Source organism: Artibeus jamaicensis, unplaced genomic scaffold (genome assembly GCF_021234435.1).
Source record: "Artibeus jamaicensis isolate MK-2021 breed Jamaican fruit bat unplaced genomic scaffold, CSHL_Jam_final contig_685, whole genome shotgun sequence".
Classification (NCBI taxonomy): domain Eukaryota; kingdom Metazoa; phylum Chordata; class Mammalia; order Chiroptera; family Phyllostomidae; genus Artibeus; species Artibeus jamaicensis.
Window position 1 is genome coordinate 16,211,828 of NW_026521924.1, and position 20,451 is coordinate 16,232,278.

Genomic DNA, 20,451 nt, shown 5'->3' on the forward strand with positions numbered 1-20,451 from the left:
GTTCTGTGAGCCTCTGGGCATCACTCATCATTGTTACGCCTTTATCCTCGACTCTCGGTTTGATGGAAGTGGCTTTCTCCCACCACTTCAGGGATACTTGGTCCTGGAAAAGCATTCTTAGTGGTCTCTGTACCCTCTAACATAGGTCTCCTCTTCTTCTGCTGGCCTGGGAAGCAATTGGGGGTGCCACTGGTCTCTGACCTTTTGTCTGGTTTGCTGTGGCCCCAGCTATGTGTCCTTCTGTCCACAGTCCCTGAGGCGGCGGACAGCAGCCTCGGCAGGCACACCGTGGCCATCCCCAGACGGCTCCTACCTCACCATCGACCTCACAGATGACAGCGTGGTGCCCCAGAGCAGCAGTACCCCCTACACCCGCCTGGCCCAGGACAGCCAACAGGAGAACTCGGACTTCCCCCAGGTGGATGCAGAGGGCAGAGATGCAGACGGCACCGAGTATCAGGTACGACTAGGAAGGGCTGGATTTAGGAGAAAAGCAGGCTTGCCCAGAGGGGGCTGTTAATACACTATTTTTTCACTTTTGGCATAATGTTTGAATTCAGGTTTGTTTTTCGCATGTGTCACCGTTCTTTACCCTCCTTATCTCCCAGGCATATCTCAAGCACCTGATTCATGATTTTTCTGAACATTATATATTTATTGGACTTTGTATGCATAACATATTATTCTGTCCACCCTAGTATACATACAATTGTTGATTGGTGTTTTTCACTAATTAGGAACTAGAGTTGTTCCTTTTTCATGCCTGTAATTTCATTATATGATATAATCCATCTAGTTTTCATAATTAACAAACTGAGTGGGTTATTTTTTAAATTTTATTTTTAGGCAGAGGGGGAGGGAGGAAGAGAGAGGGAAACATCCATGTGTGGTTGCCTCTCTCATGCGCCCCCTACTGGGGACCTGACCTGCAACCCAGGCATATACACTGACTGGGAATTGAACCTGCTCAATCCACTGAGCCACACCAGCCAGGGCAACAAACTGAGGTTTTAACTCAAGCATTGCTACATATCTAATACATATGTATGCACATATATCGTGTAGAAATTCTTTTTTGTATATACATTACTTCAGGGTAGATGGTACTGTAGATACATTAACTTACTTCTTTTCATGGGTACTTCATATTTTATGGCAAGCTATGTGCAAATGGCTAAATTTATGTGTTTTCATTTCATTGGCTTTTGATAGCCCATCTGATGGTTTGTGGTGTGACTGTGCAGCTGGTTATTATTAGTTTACTCTGATCTTATTTCCTGTGAGTTTTTAGTTGACATCTTTCATTCCTAGATGCTAAATGAATTGTTACAAATCTATTATAATAAACCCCATGTTCCTATAAAGCAATCAGTCCTGCCCAGCCACTGCCCCTTATTTTTAAGCGATCCTCACTCACAGTTTCGCAGTGTTGGAGGTGGGTAGGTAATTTCCTCAGGAGGTCTCCTGGGCACTTGAAGGAGGCCCTGAGTTGGGGCCCTGAGGCGGTTGCCCTTGGGGTCCGTGGGCCAGGCGGGAGTTTTCCTTGGCCCAGGCAGTTAGTCAGTCTCATTAGGATTCCTTCATGTGGTTTGTCTTCCAGGATGGGAAGGAGTTTGGAATAGGGGACCTCGTGTGGGGAAAGATCAAGGGCTTCTCCTGGTGGCCTGCCATGGTGGTGTCTTGGAAGGCCACCTCCAAGCGCCAGGCCATGTCCGGGATGCGGTGGGTCCAGTGGTTTGGCGATGGCAAGTTCTCCGAGGTGAGTCCAGGGGGAGGAAGGCTCTCGTGCGCCTGCCAACCCACAGCGCTTTCCGTCCTTTCCTTTAGGATATCAGCCTGTGACTTGCTTTTTCCAGATGGGTGAGGCTATGTTTGACTCTGTGTATCTAGGAGGAATGACAAATTTTCCCTCATTAATTTGCTTAAACAGACACACAGCATCGTATGGGGCCCAAAGCTTGGCCTACGCTCATAGGAGACAGAGCTGGAAAGTCCTCTGGGTCCACAGCCACTCGGTTTTCTTTCTCTGGGACAAAAATGGAAGGGTGGCCTCACTTTAGCCCTGGAGAGGTACCTTGACTAGTTCTGGAGATGGGGCCTGGTGACAGTAATAAAAAGCTTTGCAGAGTTGGTTATTTCAGGGTTTCTTGATTATTGATGTTAGCCATTTTAAGTTCCTTTCTCCTGAGAGTCAACCCCGTAAGAGCGGTGTTAGACAAATGAATTAGGTTGTTTGATTCTTATGCCAGTTTGAAGGCGCAATCTGAAATCTCTAGACATCGATTAGAATGGTGCAGACAATCGTTTCTCTGTGACGGTCTCTTTTGGAAATGTCCGTCTAACCTTCACTCAGTGTGCCCAGAGGTTAGGTGAGGACACAGCAGGTTGTTGGGCCAGGACGGAGGCAGATGTGGGAATGAAGAACTATCTTGCACATTTGTGGGATTTGACCTCCAGTTCAGGGTCTGGTTTTCCTATGAATTGGGCTTCCTCTGGACCATTTGCCGTAAACACTGACGTTCCCAAAGGGCAAGTCTCCCTGCATGCTGATGTCCTCATTGGCCAGCAGAGGGAGCAAAAGGACAGATAAATGTCCAGGCCTCTCTTTCCCCTGAAGCATCTAAATGCTGGGGTGTGGTTTCACATGTATTGTTATTGCTTTGGCTCAGTGAGACCTTTGCAAGACTGGTCCGATGCTGATAAAATTGAAGTGTGAGGCTGTTAGCATTATGGGAGGGGCCTGCCGTAACTGGTGCTGAGCACGCATGTTGCGTTGGGGCAGTTTGGCATTGGGAAGAGCACCTGCATTTCAGTGCACAACTGCATCGAGCCCAAGTTTCTTCTCACCAAAAATGGGAACACCCTCCTCGTGGGAGGTCAGACTAGAGGTGCAAAATGGGGGTGAGTGTGAGCACATCCTGCGGAGAATGAAGCATCTCATGTGTCTTTCTGTCTGAACCGCACCCCAGAACACCCTGTTATATCCCTTCCGACTGGCCTGGGGACCTGGGGAATGAAACTTGATGGGTCTTTCTTTAATCCTTTGGTTCTTAGACCAGCACTCCATCCATTAAGCCACACCAGCCAGGACTTGGATCTTTAATCCCAGTGGAAGGCAGATATCAGCAAAACACAATGACAGAAACATGCTTACTCTATGCCAGGCACTGTCCCTTAAACCTGTACAATAAATTAGTTCCAATTAGTAAAAGGCTAAGTAGTTAGCATAGCTATTTGTCACCCTCAGGAAGGAGGGAAGAACATAGACAAACACTAATGTTGGAACATCCAGAATTTGAAGTTGACCCGCCAGGGGCCCCAGGGACCATGTGGGTCATTTGCTCTTAAAACATATACAAATTCAGTGTGCATCTAGTTCTTTCCACTCCCACTCAGAGCAGTGCACTTCTCACACTGGGAGTATCATCCGTGCTTCTGGCTATAGGGCACATCAGGAGTATATGTACCCTTTCTGTTTTCTCCTCTTTCCTTTTCCTGTTTTTTTTTTGAATCGGAACTTGATCACCTGGAATAGCCCCGTGAGAGGCAGGACATCCCAGACACAGGCTGTAGGTAGATGTTGATGATGTCTTTCTCTTTTAGGTCTCCGCAGATAAGCTGGTGGCCTTGGGGCTATTCAGCCAGCACTTTAATCTGGCGACCTTCAATAAGCTGGTCTCTTATAGGAAGGCCATGTACCACGCTCTGGAGGTAACACAGTGGTGGGTGGTGAGGACCTGGCCCCCAGAGCAGGGTTAAGACCAGAGACAACACAGAAAGCCAGTCCAGGCCACAGTGTTGTAACCCTTGGAAGGGTCACCAGGCAGGAGGTGAATGCATGTTGGTCTGATGGGCCAGACTGAATGGAGCGATGGGATCTGAGACTCCCTCATGACTTTTTAAAAAAGATTTTATTTTAGAGACAGGGGAAGCAGGGGAGAAAGAGAGGGAGAGAAACAGCAGTGTGTGGTTGCCTCTCATGCGCCCCCTACTGGTGACCTGGCCTGCAACCCAGGCACCTGCCCTGACTGGGAAGCGAACCAGTGGTCCTTTGGTTCGCAGGCCGGCACTCAATTCACTGAGCCACACCAGCCAGGGCCTTCCTCATGACTTCAAGTACTACCTTAGTTCCACCTAGTGGTTCTTAGTATTGCCGACTGAATGAGGAAGCAGGAAGTGGTGGGCAATGTTTGTAACAGTGAATGGGTTTTTTCCAGAGCCATCAGAACTTCTTCCTTTAAGTGGTATTGTTCAGGGCCAACAGTGGGCAGGAGCTGAGGCCAGCTGCCTCTTCCCTTGTCTGTGGGATTCGTCAGGCTCTATCTCTCCTTTCCTTTATCTTGACTTGAACCTTTGTCGAGCATTTATGAGCCAGCCTCAGTGCTTAATCAGGAATCCTCATAGACCTTTTGAAATAGGACTTAACACTGGACACTTCCTCATCTTCATTAGGGAAATGAGATAAGAAATCTGGAGCTTTTTCATAGTTGATGATACTGCTCCTATATTTATAAGTAGCAGAGCTAATTCTGATCCTCCGCCCTTTGAGAGGGAGCTGACCACTCAAGTTCTCTACAGGGAAGAAGTCGTATTTGGTGTTTGCATGGAGACTTCACTCTTCCCCTGTAGCCTCCTGCCTGTCTCCTCCCTGCACAGGCCCCACCTCCCTGACTCATGCCACACCCAGGACAGCTGCCTGGCTGTGAAAGGGCGCAGTGTGAAGGGGAATGCCAGGCCCCAGCTGGGGGAATCCCTGGGTACTGCCTGGGGTGCACCCACCCCTCCTGTTCATCACAGACTCGCCTTTATCTCACCAGAAAGCCAGGGTGCGGGCTGGCAAGACCTTCCCCAACAGCCCCGGAGACTCGTTGGAGGACCAGCTGAAGCCCATGTTGGAGTGGGCCCATGGGGGCTTCAAGCCCACCGGGATCGAGGGCCTCAAACCCAACAACAAACAACCAGGTGGGAATGGGTCCCTGTGGGAGCCCCCTTGGGAGACGCAGCCACTCCTGCTGCTCCTCGTCCCACCCCAGCTTTGTGACAACCAAAGTCCAGAGACTTACTCTTTCACCCTGTTGTGAACTCCCAGGGCTCTGGGAGAACGAACGGCCCAGGCTCTCCTGGCTTCCTGGGCTGAGATTGATTCCGCTGTGAAAACTTTAGTAGTAAAACAGATCAAGATGGAATCTTCACTCTAGCACCTTTACATTTAAAAGGAAAAATATAATTAAGCTTTGCTCATTGGAGAAAACTTTCCAAGTATTGTTAGAAAGCGCACACACACACACACACACACACACACACAAATGGAAAACCAGGAGCCACCTCCATTCAGAAGGAAGGGATCACCCATCTTAACATTCTGACCAACGGCATCTTTCCTCCATTATAAGACGTATAGTTTCACATTGACACTTTCCAAAATCCGGGAGGCCCAAAACCCAGGATTTGTCTTATGGTTCGTACATTTAACTTAGTGTTTTCTGTTTTGTTTTGTCTTCTTCCCCGGCCATTAAAAGTGGTTAATAAGGCGAAGGTGCGTCGTGCAGGCGGTGGGAACTTAGAATCGAGGAGATACGGTATTCCCTTCCCGTCTTTCGGCTGTGCACTGTTTTCTCTGCACTTTTCTTTCAATGTCTTTGCATAAACAGTGGTCACTGGAAAAGACCTCTCAGCCTGAGCCCCTCCACCTGCTTCACTCTCAACCGTCACGAGCCTCCGTCCAGGTCAACCTTGTTGGGTGTGCACGTCAATCATTCCATCTCTTTCTGCACACTCGTTGGATTCCTGCTTTCCTTTTATCTCTCAGTATGAATTGTATAAGCACTGTCAAATGTCATTTTGTCACTAAAGAGTCCTTATGGTTTTTAATGGCTGCATAAGTTTCTTTCCTAGGGGCAGAGTCAAACTTAACCATGTCCCTTATAGATGCCACTTGTACAGACTGACAAGAAATACAGGTGGAATTTGAAGAAATGTAAAGAACTGCCACATCATGTAATTTAAAAAATGTTCTAATAGCCACATTGAAAAGAGTAAAAGAAAGAAAGGTGCAATTAGTATTAACCATGCATCAAATTTAATCCAGTATTTCCAACATTTAAGCATTTTCAACAGTCAGTATAAAAATTAAGATATTGTACATTTCCTTTCAGTAATATTTTCAAGATCTCATGTTTTATGCGTTTTATATCATCTCTTTGGATGCGACACTTTTGTTAGAAATACTTGATATATATTTTCGCAGAATGTTTTAAGTTCCAAATTTTCACTTGACCCAGTTCCAGTTGAACTAATCAATTGGATCAATCAGCAATTTAAGAATTTGCATTCAAATTGCATGTGACATGCAGTCCCTCAGCCATTTTATGTGCTTGGGGGCCACCTCTGGCCGCCCGCCCCTGTGCTGCGCATCACAGACCAATGTTTCAGGGTTTCAGCTGTGGATTCTTTGTGCTGGGTCTAAACATCTAAAGCTGCTTAAAACCCTGTAAAAGAGTTCAATATGGGTGTTTTAAAGTACACTGCGTAGTGGGGCTGCATGGCACCCAGTGTGGACCCCTGTCATGGGCCAAAGGCAGCTGGCACCCAGGCCCGTGTTCCCCCTGCGCCTCCTACCAGCTGTGGCTGTCATGTCCTTCGCTTTCACAGAGAACAAGACTCGGAGGCGTGTAGCTGACGACTCGACCACCTCCGCTGACTACTGCCCCCCACCCAAGCGCCTCAAGACAAACTGCTATAACAATGGCAAAGACCGAGGAGAAGAAGACCAGAGTCGAGGTGAATTGTGGGGGGTGAGGAGGCTGGGGCACTGTTGTCACCCATTACTAGGAGCGGCCCAGGCTGTGAGGACCGCTCAGCCCTGGAGTCGGCTTCATTGATCAGTAAGGGTTCCTGACCCTGTCTCACACCTTCTTTTCTCAACAGAGCAAATGGCTTTGGATGTTGCCAGCAACAAGAGTAGTCTGGAAGGTAATGCTTTCTCCCTCCCAGTGCTGCTTGCGTCCCGTTCTTGCTTGTCTACCCCACGGGGGCTTAGCCCAGAGCTCTGTGCCTTCACTTCAGGTTCCCGAGTGGACATCGTCACAGTTGTCAGTTACGTTTTATAGAATGGCTTACCCGGTTTTTGCTGAGACTGATTCTGCCCCTAACCTAAGTGAGCAGGGAGGGTGGGCTGAGGGCAGAGTGGAGACTAGGCCAGGAGGACCCCAAACCTGGAACTGGGATCTGTGGCATCGTGAGCCTTCCCAGACAAGCACTGGCCCAGCTTCGAGGTGAAAGGCTCGCACACTGCGTCACAGTCACTCTCAGCTAACTCGTCCCTTTGTCCCAGCTGGGAATTGCCACTGGAATCAAAACTCTGCCCAAAACGTTTTCTAATGGGATTCAGGGTGTTGGGGAAGGATGGACTCCTTGCTTCTTCTACCCAATGTCCTTCGGTCAAATATTTATTGAACATTACTCAGTGCTGGCTAGGAAAAAAAAAAATCCAGCTCCCGACCCAGACAGCCACAGGGAAAACTCAGGTTTGGAGCAGCCCCTGACAATTCTGAGAACCTTGGCCCATGATTCTCCCGTCCCCAAAGACTCTTTTGCCCATCTGTCTGCTTGCTGGCTGGGGACGCTCGGACTTTGAAACGTAAAGGCTGTATCCATCTGTTCAGTGATGTGAATCAGTCCTGACCTGCCGATAAGAAGGGAAGCCAGAGCAGCCTAATAGTTAAAGACCTGGGTTCTGAAATTACAGCTGTGGCTAACTGTAGAGTGAGTTCGTGGGGATGTCCTTTCATGGAATGGCAGTTAGCAAATGGGCATCACCACGAACTGTCCAAAGTCCTAGTCTTTTTAGAGTCTCAGAGATGTTTGTACCGGGCCTCCCAAGCCTGTCCCTGTGCTGGAGAGGCCTTTGCTCAGTGTCGTGCCCCATGTCTGGAGTGGGGGTGGTGACTTGGAAGCTTGTTGAAAAGAAGGCATGAAGAGTCCCTGGTTTATTGCTAGTGTGGAATATATGTTCAGGAACATTAGGCCCAAGGCTTCTGCAGCTGGCATTGGGCCCTGACCTGTCACAAGCTGCGTGTGTGTCTTTGTTACAGACAGCTGTTTGTCCTGTGGTAGGAAAAACCCTGTGTCCTTCCACCCTCTCTTTGAGGGTGGGCTCTGCCAGACATGCCGGGTAAGTCCTATCCCCACCCTTGACTTCCTGCCCCTTCCTGCCTCCATGACTTCCCTGTACCTGCCAGAGAAAAGCACCTGCATGTAGCCATTAGGGAAGGTTCTAGTGAAGCCCTCCCTGGCCCCCATCACCACACTGTCCACTCCAAGGGCAGGAGCTGCCACACAGGAGGCCATCTGCAGTGGCACTCACACGCTGGGCCCTCCTTCCTGGAAGGGGCGCTAAGCCACCAGCGACCTGCCCTGTAACTGCGTCCTAAGGCCTCAGCCAGCAAGCAGGCGGGGCCCAGGGTGCCTGGTCTCCTGTGTCACCAGTGTTTCTCTCTGGCCGCCAGGACCGGTTCCTCGAGCTGTTCTACATGTACGACGACGACGGCTACCAGTCCTATTGCACCGTGTGCTGCGAGGGCCGCGAGCTGCTCCTGTGCAGCAACACGAGCTGCTGCCGGTGAGTGTTCAGCGTGGGTGAGACTCAGATGCACCCCAAGGCTCCCAAGTTGTACCTGTGATTCCTACAGCCCCAGAGGTCCTCCTGGCACAGGGGCTGGGAGCCAAAGAGACCTGGGACAAGGCCCAGTCACCACTCTGCAGGGATTGTGGTTCTCGCGTGTTTAAGACAGGCATGTCTGAGGGTGGGGAGCAGGATGTGCAAGGCTCCCTGCAGATTAGCCACTTCTGTGGGGGAAGATGATTTCTGTGCAGAGCCTGTGGACTGACGGTGCACAGGTGTCCAAGGAAGAGGTTAGTGTAGCCCGCATCACACCACAAGACCTACCAGCCCATGGGGAGGAGCAGCTGGGTTCCCAAGAAGGTTTTAAGCAGTGCGTTGCTGTCTGTGTGGGGGAGGGGGGTGGGTATGTAGGAGGAAGACTGATGCCGAAGGCCTCTGTTCTCTCCTCTCCCGGGCGCAGGTGCTTCTGTGTGGAGTGCCTGGAGGTGCTGGTGGGCGCAGGCACGGCAGCAGATGCCAAGTTGCAGGAGCCCTGGAGCTGCTACATGTGCCTGCCTCAGCGCTGTCACGGGGTCTTGCAGCGCCGGAAGGACTGGAACGTGCGCCTGCAGGCCTTCTTCACCAGTGACACGGGTCTCGAATATGTAAGCCTAGGCTCTTTTGCCCAGCACCACCTACCCCAGAGTGTCAGGGATCTGGAAGGCTCTGGAGGTCTGTTGACAAGAGTTCTTGGAAAGGTCCATTGTACAAATGACTGACTTGCGACCCGGCTGATTGGCACGTTCTGTGTGCAGCCCTCAGGCTTCTCCAGTGCTCTTCCCTCCCCTCCTTCCTGGCTTCCCCCGTATTTTCAAGGGCCTGCTGAAGAGAAGCCTGTGGCTGACGGTTTAATTGTAGTGGGAGTGGGTATTCCAGGTCTGTGTGGCAGGCCCCAGGTCATTCCTGTGCAGAGTGATGTGTCCTTCCGTGTGTGTGTGTGTGTGCGCGCGTGCACATCTGTCTCTCAAATTCTCTGTTTTCCATGTCTTAAGGGTAGAATGGCCACTCTGCCAAAACTCACGAGGGGATCCCAGCTAAGATATGGCAGAACACAGGGTTTGAATCCCTCAGAGCAAGGTCAACTCACTCCTTTCCCAGAGGACAACCCTTCCCCCTGCACCTTCTCCTCCATGACCTCCTTAACCTTCTCTAACCTGGCAGGAAGCCCCCAAGTTATACCCTGCGATTCCTGCAGCCCGAAGGCGGCCCATTCGAGTCTTGTCCCTGTTTGATGGGATTGCCACAGGTGAGTTCGGAGTTCACCTTGGGATGCTCACCTGGTCCAGGTGTCTGTCCTCAATGGCAAGCAAGACTCCTGGGATTATCTGTCTGTTACCTGTTCTGAGAAAAACCACTGGCTTCTTGTTCACCTGCCTGGCCATCTTGGTCCTTTTTAAAGTCATATAGACGTATTTTAGCTGTTGCAGGTTATTTTTTAGTTATGTGCAGGTACCTTGGAAAGTTATTTTTTTATGCCATAAGTATAGATACATTAGAAATTAGTTGACAACTCTTCTTACTAATATCGCCATTCCCCTGGTTTCCACGTGGGTAGAATGAGCACAGCCAATGTGCATGTCATCCTTGGGAACTTTACCTGACTTAACCCATTTCATCCTCAAAATTGCCCTGTGATGTTGTCAGGAATGTCTCCCTTTCATCAGAGTGGGAGGCAGTGGAAATGCACTGCTGTGCACTTAGCCTCATGGCCTCATTCGTCCTTGTGTGTGTCCACCAGTGTCCACCTGCCCAAATCACTGACAGCTTTTAATGACTCTCAGGTCAGGACCAGCTGCTTCTTTTCCCCACCCTGTTGGGTCCTAAAGACCCATTCACGCTGGCACAGGTAAACCACAGTAGAAAATGTACTCGGTCCCTGTCCCCAGACTTTGAGGCTATTTAATAAACATGGCTTTGGTGCAGATTCCCGTCCTTGTGTCTGCGTTTGACTGTGCTCGGCCACTGGCTGTAGACCCATCTGTGTTAGTAGGTCCTACCAGTGGGCTGTACCAGTTGATAACTACGTCTGTTCACAAAACTCCATGCCCCGGAGAGCCTGCGGTTTTAGTGCCGTCTGCATGGGACCCTGGAGAGCTACCATGTCCTTGTTGGGTCTGGTCTAAGTTCTGGACTGGACTGAGAATCCCCGAAGGCAGGATGACCCCGAGTGCATTTTCTGTCTCCCCAACCCCACAGGGTACCTGGTCCTCCGAGAACTGGGCATCAAGGTAGAGAAGTACGTCGCCTCTGAAGTGTGTGAAGAGTCCATCGCTGTTGGCACTGTTAAGCATGAAGGCAATATCAAATATGTGAATGACGTCAGGAACATCACAAAGAAAAATGTGAGGGCAGCCTGCATCTCTGGGGGCTCCAACACTCTCACCTCCTCCATCCAGGCCCCGACCGAGCCCAGCACATTCTCACAACCTTGCTGTCCCCTTCCCCCTGTGCAGGGTGGTGGGAAAGGAGAACCTGTGGTCACATCAGGTGTCCTTTCTTGGCAGGTTACTTGTAACCCAGGCTGTCAGCCCTCCATCCTCACTCCCTCCCCACCCCTGAGACTATTTCTCTCTCCCAGATTGAAGAATGGGGCCCCTTTGACTTGGTGATTGGTGGAAGCCCATGTAATGATCTCTCAAATGTGAACCCTGCCAGGAAAGGCCTGTACGGTGAGTATCCCTGCATTTTGATCTCCTAAGGAGACCCTGTGTCTCCTGCATGCTGGTCCAGGAGTGGCCTGAGGAGGAGCTGTTTGCTGCTGGCCAGGCTCACCTGTCAGCTCGATCCCTGTCATGATGTGAATCCCCAGTCCCCAGAGATAGGTGAAAATGCTGCGCTGCCCGATGCCCATGTCCTTAGTCTGGAGGACTGCGGGTGGAGGGGCCTGGGCCCTAGGGTGCAGCCTCAGTCAGGTGATCGCTGGGGCCCCATTTCAGTGTGGAGGGGTGAGCCGATGGGTGCAACCCCAGCCACTGTCTTCTTCTGTGGGCCCAGAGGGCACAGGCCGACTTTTCTTCGAGTTCTACCACCTGCTGAATTACTCGCGCCCCAAGGAGGGTGAGGACCGGCCCTTCTTCTGGATGTTTGAGAACGTGGTAGCCATGAAGGTTGGCGACAAGAGGGACATCTCTCGGTTCCTGGAGGTGAGGGGACCTAGGGTCCTACCTGGCCAGACTGCATGGGAGGGGAAGGGTTGGCGGGTGTTTCCACGTTGGGAATAATTCTGGGTTTTCGACAGGATTGGCTAGGTCTGAGTAACGGAGTCAAGTGGGTTGATTCTCTTGTTCAGTCTCTTGGTTCAAATTTTTTTTTTAACATTTTTCTGTTTTTTAGCTTTTATTTATTTGTCTTTAGAGGGGGGGGAAGGGAAGGAGAGAGGGTGAGAAATATCAATGTATGGTTGCGTCTCGTGCGTCCCCTGCTGGGAACTGGCCTGCAACCCAGGCATGTGCCCTGACTGGGAATCGGACCGCGGTTGTTTGGTCCGCAGGCCCGCGCTCAATCCACTGAGCTACACCATCCAGGGCTTGGTTCAAATATTTTTGAAAAAAGATTTGATCTCTAAATGCATCTGGAACCCACTGAGGTCAGAGATGATGAAACCATCACTTAGTTTTGTAGGCCTCGGGAGATTTGACTAAGCATTTTTACTCGAGGGAGTTTTTTCTCATCCTTGTTCCAAGAACTGCTTCTTTAGGGCCACAGGCAAGCTCATTATCCACTTCTTAATATGCACCAAGCACTGAAGTAAATATTTTTCATGCACATTCCTTATTTAATTTTCCCCAAAGCTTTACAGCCTGAGTTCTGCTAGAGAGGTTATAGAACCTGCTAGTTAGTTCTGTCCTGCTGCGTGAACCTGGCCGATGGTGGCACAGGGCATATTCTGCCAGCACTGCATTCCTACAGCCAAGAGCTCGACTTGCTGAGTTGCTTTTGAGCTGTTTCTGCTGCCTGTACATTCCATCACAATCCGGCATGCCCCGATGCCTTCTCAGAACCTGTGGGTTGGATCTGGTCTCTTTCCTTATCATTAATATGGGAAGTGGTCCCTTAGCCGGACCCCCAGCCAGATCTTACTGGGTTGGTCCCTTGGCTGGCAGGAGTCATAGCCAGGAAGCAGCCCTGCCACCCACCTGGGTAAAGTCCCCACTCTGGCTGCTTCCTGGATTCTGATGTGGGTCTCTCCTGACAGTGTAATCCAGTGATGATTGATGCCATCAAAGTGTCTGCTGCTCACCGGGCCCGCTACTTCTGGGGCAACCTGCCTGGGATGAACAGGTAACAAGGGGCTCCAAGAGGGACAGGTAACAGCCAAGTGAAATGCAGCTAATGGTGTGAGCCCTGACAGGTTTACTCTTGTGAGACAGAGAAGTGGCCCCACCCTGGGCTCCAGACCAGCCCCTGGTGTTATGGGTTGATATCTGTTAAGATGTACAACCACCTGGGAATCTTGGGCCAAGACGCCTCAGTCTGCTCCAACTTGTTTTCTGCGCTTCCTGGGGCCCTGGTTCTTCCAGTGCCGTGCGCTGGCACTCATGGGCGTCTTCTCAGCCAGAGGTGCCGATCCTCTCTACCCCCCTCTTCTCCCAGTTGCCTGTCCTACTGGGAAATGAAAGGAGATGGTTAGATATGCCCTGCTCCCTGAGATGAAGGAACCCCGGACCAGCCTGTGGTGACCGGGCAGGTGGCAGAGCTGAGATGACCATCGGTAGCCCAAAGCCTGTCTCCCTTGGTCTTTCTTAACCAACAACCTTCCCCAATTTTTCATCAAAGCAAGTTACAGAGCATCAATTATCTTCTATGTGTGGTTTCAGGGATGTGTGGTATGCTGATTAAGATCCAAAATGTGATACCCCAGATTCGCAAATCAGTTAAGCTTGAAAGTATTCTCCCTTAGAAGGGGAAGTGTTTGAAGCATTGATTTTTGACATTTGGTAAAATGTGGATGGAGGTGAGAAGGTGCTTGGAGTAGCTTGGAGGATTTTTTTTTTTGGTATATTGCATTTTTATTTAGCTGATCAGTCAAATGGTATAGTGCTGTGTTCAGGGTAAAATGGGCTCATTCAGTCAACACTTGAGCTCTCACTCTGTGGCGGTCACTGTCGTACCTGCTGCCAATTGCGTGGTTAACGTGTCAGAGTTGCATCTTGTCTCGTGGAGTTGACATGCTAATGGAGGATGGGGAGAGAAGACAGTAAATGATTTCAGGGCCATGGCTGGAGGGGGCTGCGCATTGGGAGAGTTGATGGGGAAGGCTTCTCATGTCAGCAAGGACCTGACTGTAGAAATGGAGCCATAGTTATTTCAGGCGACATTCTAGGAAAAAGAGGACAGGGTGAGGCCCCTGGCCGGGTGGCTCAGTTATTTGGAGTGTCATCCCATCCACCAAAAAGTTTCGGCTTTGGTCCTGGGTCAGGCGTGTATGCGAGGCAACTGATTGTTCTTTCTCTCTCACGTTGATGTTTCCCCCTCTCTCTCTCTCTTCACCCCCCCACCCCCAAAAATCAATTAAAAAAAAATCCTCAGGTGAGGATTAAAAAAAAGAGGGTAAGGGGTGTGGCAGGGAATTTAAAGACCAGTTCAGAGAACAGTGTTCCTTAGTCGGGGAAGGCTGGGAGGGGAGGACAGAAAGCGGAAGTGTGGGCTAAGTCATGTAGGGCCTGTGGGTCATGGTACCACTTAGATTTACTTTGGGAATTCACAGGAATTTTTAAGCTGGGGAGTTGTGTCCGAAATTCATGGTAGTTTCTGCCCTGGGATGAGGGCAGAAGTGGGGAGAAATGAGAGCTGGCCGTTCAGAGGAAAGGAGCTGGCCGATGATCGTGCAGGGCCCCGGCGGGTACCCTTCATGTGCACACAATGCATCCCAGGGGTTGCAACTCCAGAGGGTTCTGCGGATCTTAGCAGAGTAGATCAGGTTCTAGATAATGTGAACGTTGGACCTACAGGATTTGCTGATGCGCGGGATGTGCGGTGGTACAAGATGAAAAGAAGACTCAGCAAAAATGCCTCAAAGTTTTCTGCCTGGGCTGTGATAAGAACCAAGCTGTAGCACTGTAGCCGGCTCTGCAGGGTTCTAGAATATTGACTCAGCATAAACCCAGGGCCGCAGAGTGATGTCCAGGCTGTTGGAGAAAAGTCTTAGTTTGTTTAGATCTAAATCCTAGAATCAACATAGGTAGGGCTATGCCATGTTCTTTTCCCCAGGGTCCTAAGCTCCCTTGGGTTCTCAGAAAGATCTGTGAGTGGAGATAGAGCAGCACTGAAAATGTGGAAGGTGAGGTCAAGGAAGACCTTGATGACTCAAGGGCAGCGATTTTCAACCAATGTGCCGCAAGAGGCACAAGTGTGTGCCTGCAAGAATTTTTAAAACATGCAATACCTGACTTTAGTCAGGGGCACGGCCCTCTTTTCCCTCAGATAGTCAAATAAAAAAAATGACAATAGCCAACACAACAACAATCTGGTGTGAATGAATCAAAATAATGCCCCCCCTTTTTTTGGTCAGATTGGTAAAAGATATATTTTGTGGTGCACTGCAGAATTTTAGTTATTTGTTTATGTGTACTGTGAAATGGAAGAAGTTGAAAATAGCTGGTCTGGGGAATGTTTGGTGTCATTCAATGGCCCCTGTTAGGGAAATCATTTCATTCTTAGGACTGGTTTGTTTGTGACCTTGCAGTTCCTTCCACAAGAGTTGCCGGGTGTTGGTCAACGGTGCATTCAGAGCTCCTGGTGTTCTGTGCTCTGTAACTGCTCAATTACTTTGTTTCGAGTTCTGTCCCCCTTCTGGGCACTGGCTTGCCTCTCTCTGCATTGGCAGGTTTGATGGTGAAAGTTACAAGGGTAATTAGTGCTTTGTCAATCACCTCCTGTCCTTCCTACCCGCACCCACTTGTTTTTAGTCCTCAGCCTCCTGTGGCTCCATCCCCAGCAGTAAGCCACCAAGTCATGGCTTTGAAATGCTCATTGTAGCAGATAGACCCCCAAAGATCTAATACAGGACACAGCCGCTGGTGCAACTTGCTCAAGGTCATCGCTCAGCAGTGCGGCTGGGATCAGAGGGGTCTACCGATGCTTCAGTGTGCTCTCCCCATCCAGTTCTACTCAATGGCAACCTGGCTTTGACTAATATTAACATTTGGGACGGGGAGCATTCATTTTTGGACACTGGGCTTGCCCCTTCAAGGGCCTAGTCTGTCCTTAGCTTTGGCACACAGCTTTGTGCTCCTGCCAGGATAATTGTCATTGTGTATTTGTAGCAAGTCCATTGCCAGAGCACATTTTTCAGCCTTAGGCCCTCACTCCACCTTGAGAGGTGCCTGGCTGAGGCCCATTAACAAACGGTAGCAAGTAATGGGTTTTGGCTGTTCCCAGGCCTGTGATAGCTTCAAAGAATGATAAACTCGAGCTGCAGGACTGCTTGGAGTTCAATAGGACAGCAAAGGTAAGATGTGGTCACAGCAGGGACTTGACCTTGGTGTCATTTGTCCCTGCCTCTCCCCGCCGTGTGACTTCCTGGTGCTGGGCCTCTTTCCCTACGTGATTGTTCTGTCCTGTCTGTCTAGTACGGAGTAGAAGAGATCCTTGATAAACAAGTAATCACTATATGAGAAAAGGCAACTCTATTTCCAACTGTGAATGCACACGCTGTAGAGATGCAGATAATGTCAGCCGGTCCTCCCAAGAAATGAGTAAATGCTTTTGCCAAAGGAAAAACATTATCTGCTGACAAGGCATAGATAATTATATTAAGATGTGTATAAACTTGACCCTTAATGTTAACAATAAGCTAAGGTTCATCAAAACCCTGGTTTGGTTGACTATCCTCTCTAACCTTCAGTGGATTTTTATGCTTTGCCTAACCTTACTCGATCAGTGACTCTGGTGTGTTCTCTTTGGCACTCACGTGACCTCATTCACGGTCACATTTTTATCTCTTGTTCTCTCTGAGGTTGGTCCTTCCTGTGCATTAACTTCTTGGTGTTTGTGGGAAGCACAAACTGTTCTTCTCCTCCCTACTCTCCTTTTTCTTATTCCCTCTGGGAGCCCAGACCTGCCGCCTTCTCTCCCCCACATGCACCCCTGCCCCCATCTTCCCTAGGTGCTTCTGAGCCTTGTCTCCACCCAGAACCCTCCTTCTGTGCTCACTCCATGATGTCATTTTGTTCTCCAGTTAAAGAAAGTGCAGACAATAACCACCAAGTCGAACTCGATCAGACAGGGGAAAAACCAACTTTTCCCTGTTGTCATGAATGGCAAAGAAGATGTTTTGTGGTGCACTGAGCTAGAAAGGTGAGCGAGGCTGCATGTGGAGAGGGGAACAGGGCAGACAGGAAGGGGAAGAAATGCGGTTGAGGCCCACAGCGCGAGCGGGCTTGCTCGCCTCCATTCTGCGTGGGCCCACTGACCTTCTGTGTTAGTCGGGCTGGGAGTAATACCTTTTCAGAGTTAGTCCTTATTTCCTACCAGAAATGGCAGAAGGGTGGTGGTGATGAGGAATCTGGAACATGAGGTCATGGGGCAGCACCGTCTTCCATTGGCTGCGCTGGCCTGGTGTCTGCCTGCCCCAACGTGCTGGGACTCGGGGATGTAAGCGGAAGCAGCTCAAGAAAACCCCGCTGACATGCCCTTGCTCTTTCTTAGAAGATTCCTGCCAAGTCACCCTTCTACGGCTGCTTCCTGCTTAGCCGCGGTGTGCCTTCTCGATTTCTTTGGCTAAGTTGGTAGCTTATTGATTTTGATTTAGAGAACCAGCTCTTAAATTTCAGTTCTCCTGTTCTGGTTTCAATTTTTTTTCATTCCTTTTGTTTTTCTTCTTAATTTTGTTTTTATTTTTGTTAGAATATTTTTGTTACAAACGTAAGAAGGCATATGAGTATTCCTCTCTACATTTTTTGGCTTATGTCTTGAAGGTTTTTATACAGAGTATTTTCTTCCTTCCTGGTATTTCAGCTCTACAGCTAGTTTAAGTCTTTACTAAACAGTAATTTTCTTAGTATAAAAGTTCTAATGAGGAGAAACAAACTGGGTAACCTTGCCTACTCGTGCTGTGGATTATTCTGTACAGTTGCCCCTTGAACAACACGGGTTTGAACTGTGTGGACCCACTCATACATGGATTTTTTCAATATATATATTGGAAATTTTCCTGGAGGTTTGCAACAATTGGAAAAAACTCACATGAATCATGTAGTCTGGAAAGAAATATTGAACAAATTAAGAAAAAGTTAGGTCTGCCATAAGTGAGTAAAATTTATGTAGATGCTTATGTTTTATCACTTACGACCACAGCATAAACACAGAATGACTGTTCATGGCATCAGTCAATCTTCTGGTCAACAGTGACCTACCAGCACTTATATTTTGGGGAACTCAGTTATCCTTGGATTTTCAGCTGCATAGAGGTGGGGAGTCAGCACCCCTAACCCTCGTGTTGTTCATGGGTTAAATGTATTTTGAGACTCAAGCCTAACACACTGGGCCAGACCTGTGATACGTGGGTGGTGCAGATGGCTGTCATTACGTAGACAAATTAAGACAGAGAACACTAAAGTGTTGCGACTTTGCCTATTTCTTAATACCCACTTAACACTGGCCCATTGGCGTCATTTCTGCTGTTAAGTCCAGCTCGGCTTTTGATTCAGCAACTGGGAGTGAAAGGAGAAAGAGAACGCAGGATGCTTCAGTGTCCTTATGTAAATTGCCTGAGCATCCAGTGACTGAAAATAAGCTTCGTTTTTTTGCAAGTATCTGTGTTCCTTGCAAGGACATTACCTAACTTCTCACATCTTGTGATTTGAAGACCGCTACACTGTTGTCTTCTTGCTGGCTGTCTTGGCACTCACTCGTTTGTTCATTCATTCATTCATTTGAGAAAGGTTCCCCCGAGCACCAGCTGTGTGCCAGGAGCATGGTGGCGGTGCTTGGCGGCACCTAACAGCAGGTGCCCTCATGGAGGAACCAGGCCCTCATTGGTAACACTGTGTTCGGAAGAACTGTGCACCTGACCTCTGGGGTCAAGAGAGGGCCCGTGTGCCAATGACAGCAAGGAAATGGGGTAAAACACCAACCTGTGAATCTGAGTAAAGGGCACATAAGTATTCTTTGTACTACTTTATGTTTGTCACTTTTCTATACGTTTTAAGTTAATTTCAATAAAAATTATAAGAAGTTTTATTTAAAAAGGGGGAAAATAGTGCCTTCCAAAAAAACCCCACAAAAACCTGGAGTCCCTCTACGGAGGCCTGGTGGACCCTGAGGAAGGGCAGACGGCAGTGCTGCGCTGGCCGTGGTGAGGGCTCATCCCCCAGAGGCACTAAGCAGAGGCGGCACTTCTGACTCCCTGTCTTTTTACTCTGGTGCCCCCAGGATCTTCGGCTTTCCCGTGCACTACACAGACGTGTCCAACATGGGCCGTGGGGCCCGCCAGAAGCTGCTCGGGAGGTCCTGGAGTGTGCCTGTCATCCGACACCTCTTCGCCCCCCTGAAGGACTACTTTGCCTGTGAATAGTCCCCCTGGGGCTCTGGGGTGGGGGGGGCAGAGCCAGAACCCAGGAGGTGCATCCCAGGCTCTGCCCTCCCTCAGCTCAGCTGTGTGGGGTCACACCGCGTACCTCGCCAGAGCCACCTGACACCCTCCTGGCAGGGGGAGCCCAAGGTGCCACCTTCTTGCGCACAATTCAACCTGGCTGCTTGGAGTGGCCAAACACGGTGCTCATTTTGTCTTCTCCTAAAACTTTGAAACTTGAAGTAATTAGTAAAGATGGCTTTTCCCCCCCCTCCTGGGTTTACTGCTCAGAAACAATGGCTAATATACCAAAACCACAGTGCCAACAGCTCTTCAATACTCAGGTTAAGGCTGAAAAGTCACCCGAGACAGTTACTGCAAGACTTTGCCTTCAAACGTCTGTGGCAACTTGTTTCCAGGAGTGTGCAGTGTTAGACATGTAGCAAAGGGACATTTTAAGGGGCCAGGACACTTTTTCTAGGGCAGAAGAGGAAATGATGTCTCTGTTATGCTTGAATTTTACCCAGCACATTCCCCAAGCCTCAGTATAAAGGGCTGGGATTCGCTGTTGGGGCCCACTGAGAGTTTTCCACACTAACACTGATTTCAGCAGGGATGACCTTACCACATTCAGGGCAATTTCTTCCCACAGACCCAAAGGCAAGGCCAGCCTTCGTGAAATCCCTCCCAGTGACTGCAATAGAACCCTCCTGGGAGCTCAGGAAAGGGGTGGCTTGGGTCATAAGCTGACATATTATGCAGGCAGGCATCTTGCTGTCTCTTCCATGTGTGGGGATGAACATGGGGGGCTTAGTTTAGGACCCTCCCAGGTGCACCCTCCAGACTTCTGTAGACACAGCACCTCCATATTAGAAGTATGACCCTGATTCCTCAGCCTTTCTCTAAACTCAGAAGCAGTGACTGCCAGGGCAGAAGCACAGCCCCCTCATCTTAGAGATAGCAGGGGGAAAATTGCAATAAAAGCTCAACCCTCCCTCCAGAGATTTTAAAGTCTTATTCCACAATAAATCGTTTTTTAGGAATAACAGGAGGTAGGACAAAAGCTGCATTTCAGAAATGCCATTGTAATGGTTTTTAACACCTTTTAGTCATCTTACTGGTGCTATTTTGTAGAATAAGGAGTAACTTTGACAAGTCTTGTGAGAATTTTTTAATACACTTTTTAAAAAAAAACCTGACTTCTATTTTTGTTTTACCATTTTCATAAATTTTTTTTTTTTTTGTAATCGTAGCCACGTAACAAGAATGGGGAAAA

At 49.3% G+C, this 20,451-nt stretch overlaps 1 protein-coding gene across 8 annotated transcripts in view; it reads left to right on the plus strand.

Moving 5' to 3' along the window:
- DNMT3B (DNA methyltransferase 3 beta) overlaps positions 1-20,451 on the plus strand; it is a 39,861-nt gene extending 19,410 nt beyond the window's left edge. For 3 of the 8 annotated variants that reach the window (XM_053670991.1, XM_037143226.2, XM_053670992.1), the window contains 18 exons: positions 251-460; positions 1,601-1,759; positions 3,604-3,711; positions 4,818-4,962; positions 5,520-5,579; positions 6,652-6,780; positions 6,928-6,972; positions 8,094-8,173; positions 8,508-8,620; positions 9,084-9,267; positions 9,824-9,908; positions 10,859-11,004; positions 11,241-11,331; positions 11,657-11,805; positions 12,858-12,943; positions 16,043-16,112; positions 16,842-16,960; positions 19,037-20,451. In XM_053670991.1, coding sequence (XP_053526966.1) covers positions 251-460; positions 1,601-1,759; positions 3,604-3,711; positions 4,818-4,962; positions 5,520-5,579; positions 6,652-6,780; positions 6,928-6,972; positions 8,094-8,173; positions 8,508-8,620; positions 9,084-9,267; positions 9,824-9,908; positions 10,859-11,004; positions 11,241-11,331; positions 11,657-11,805; positions 12,858-12,943; positions 16,043-16,112; positions 16,842-16,960; positions 19,037-19,178 — 2,121 coding nt within the window. In that variant the 3' untranslated portion in view covers positions 19,179-20,451. Of the gene's footprint in view, positions 1-250; positions 461-1,600; positions 1,760-3,603; positions 3,712-4,817; positions 4,963-5,519; positions 5,580-6,651; positions 6,781-6,927; positions 6,973-8,093; positions 8,174-8,507; positions 8,621-9,083; positions 9,268-9,823; positions 9,909-10,858; positions 11,005-11,240; positions 11,332-11,656; positions 11,806-12,857; positions 12,944-16,042; positions 16,113-16,841; positions 16,961-19,036 lie in introns of those variants that run through there. The other 5 variants (XM_037143224.2, XM_053670995.1, XM_037143222.2 and 2 more) reach the window with 4 other exon arrangements.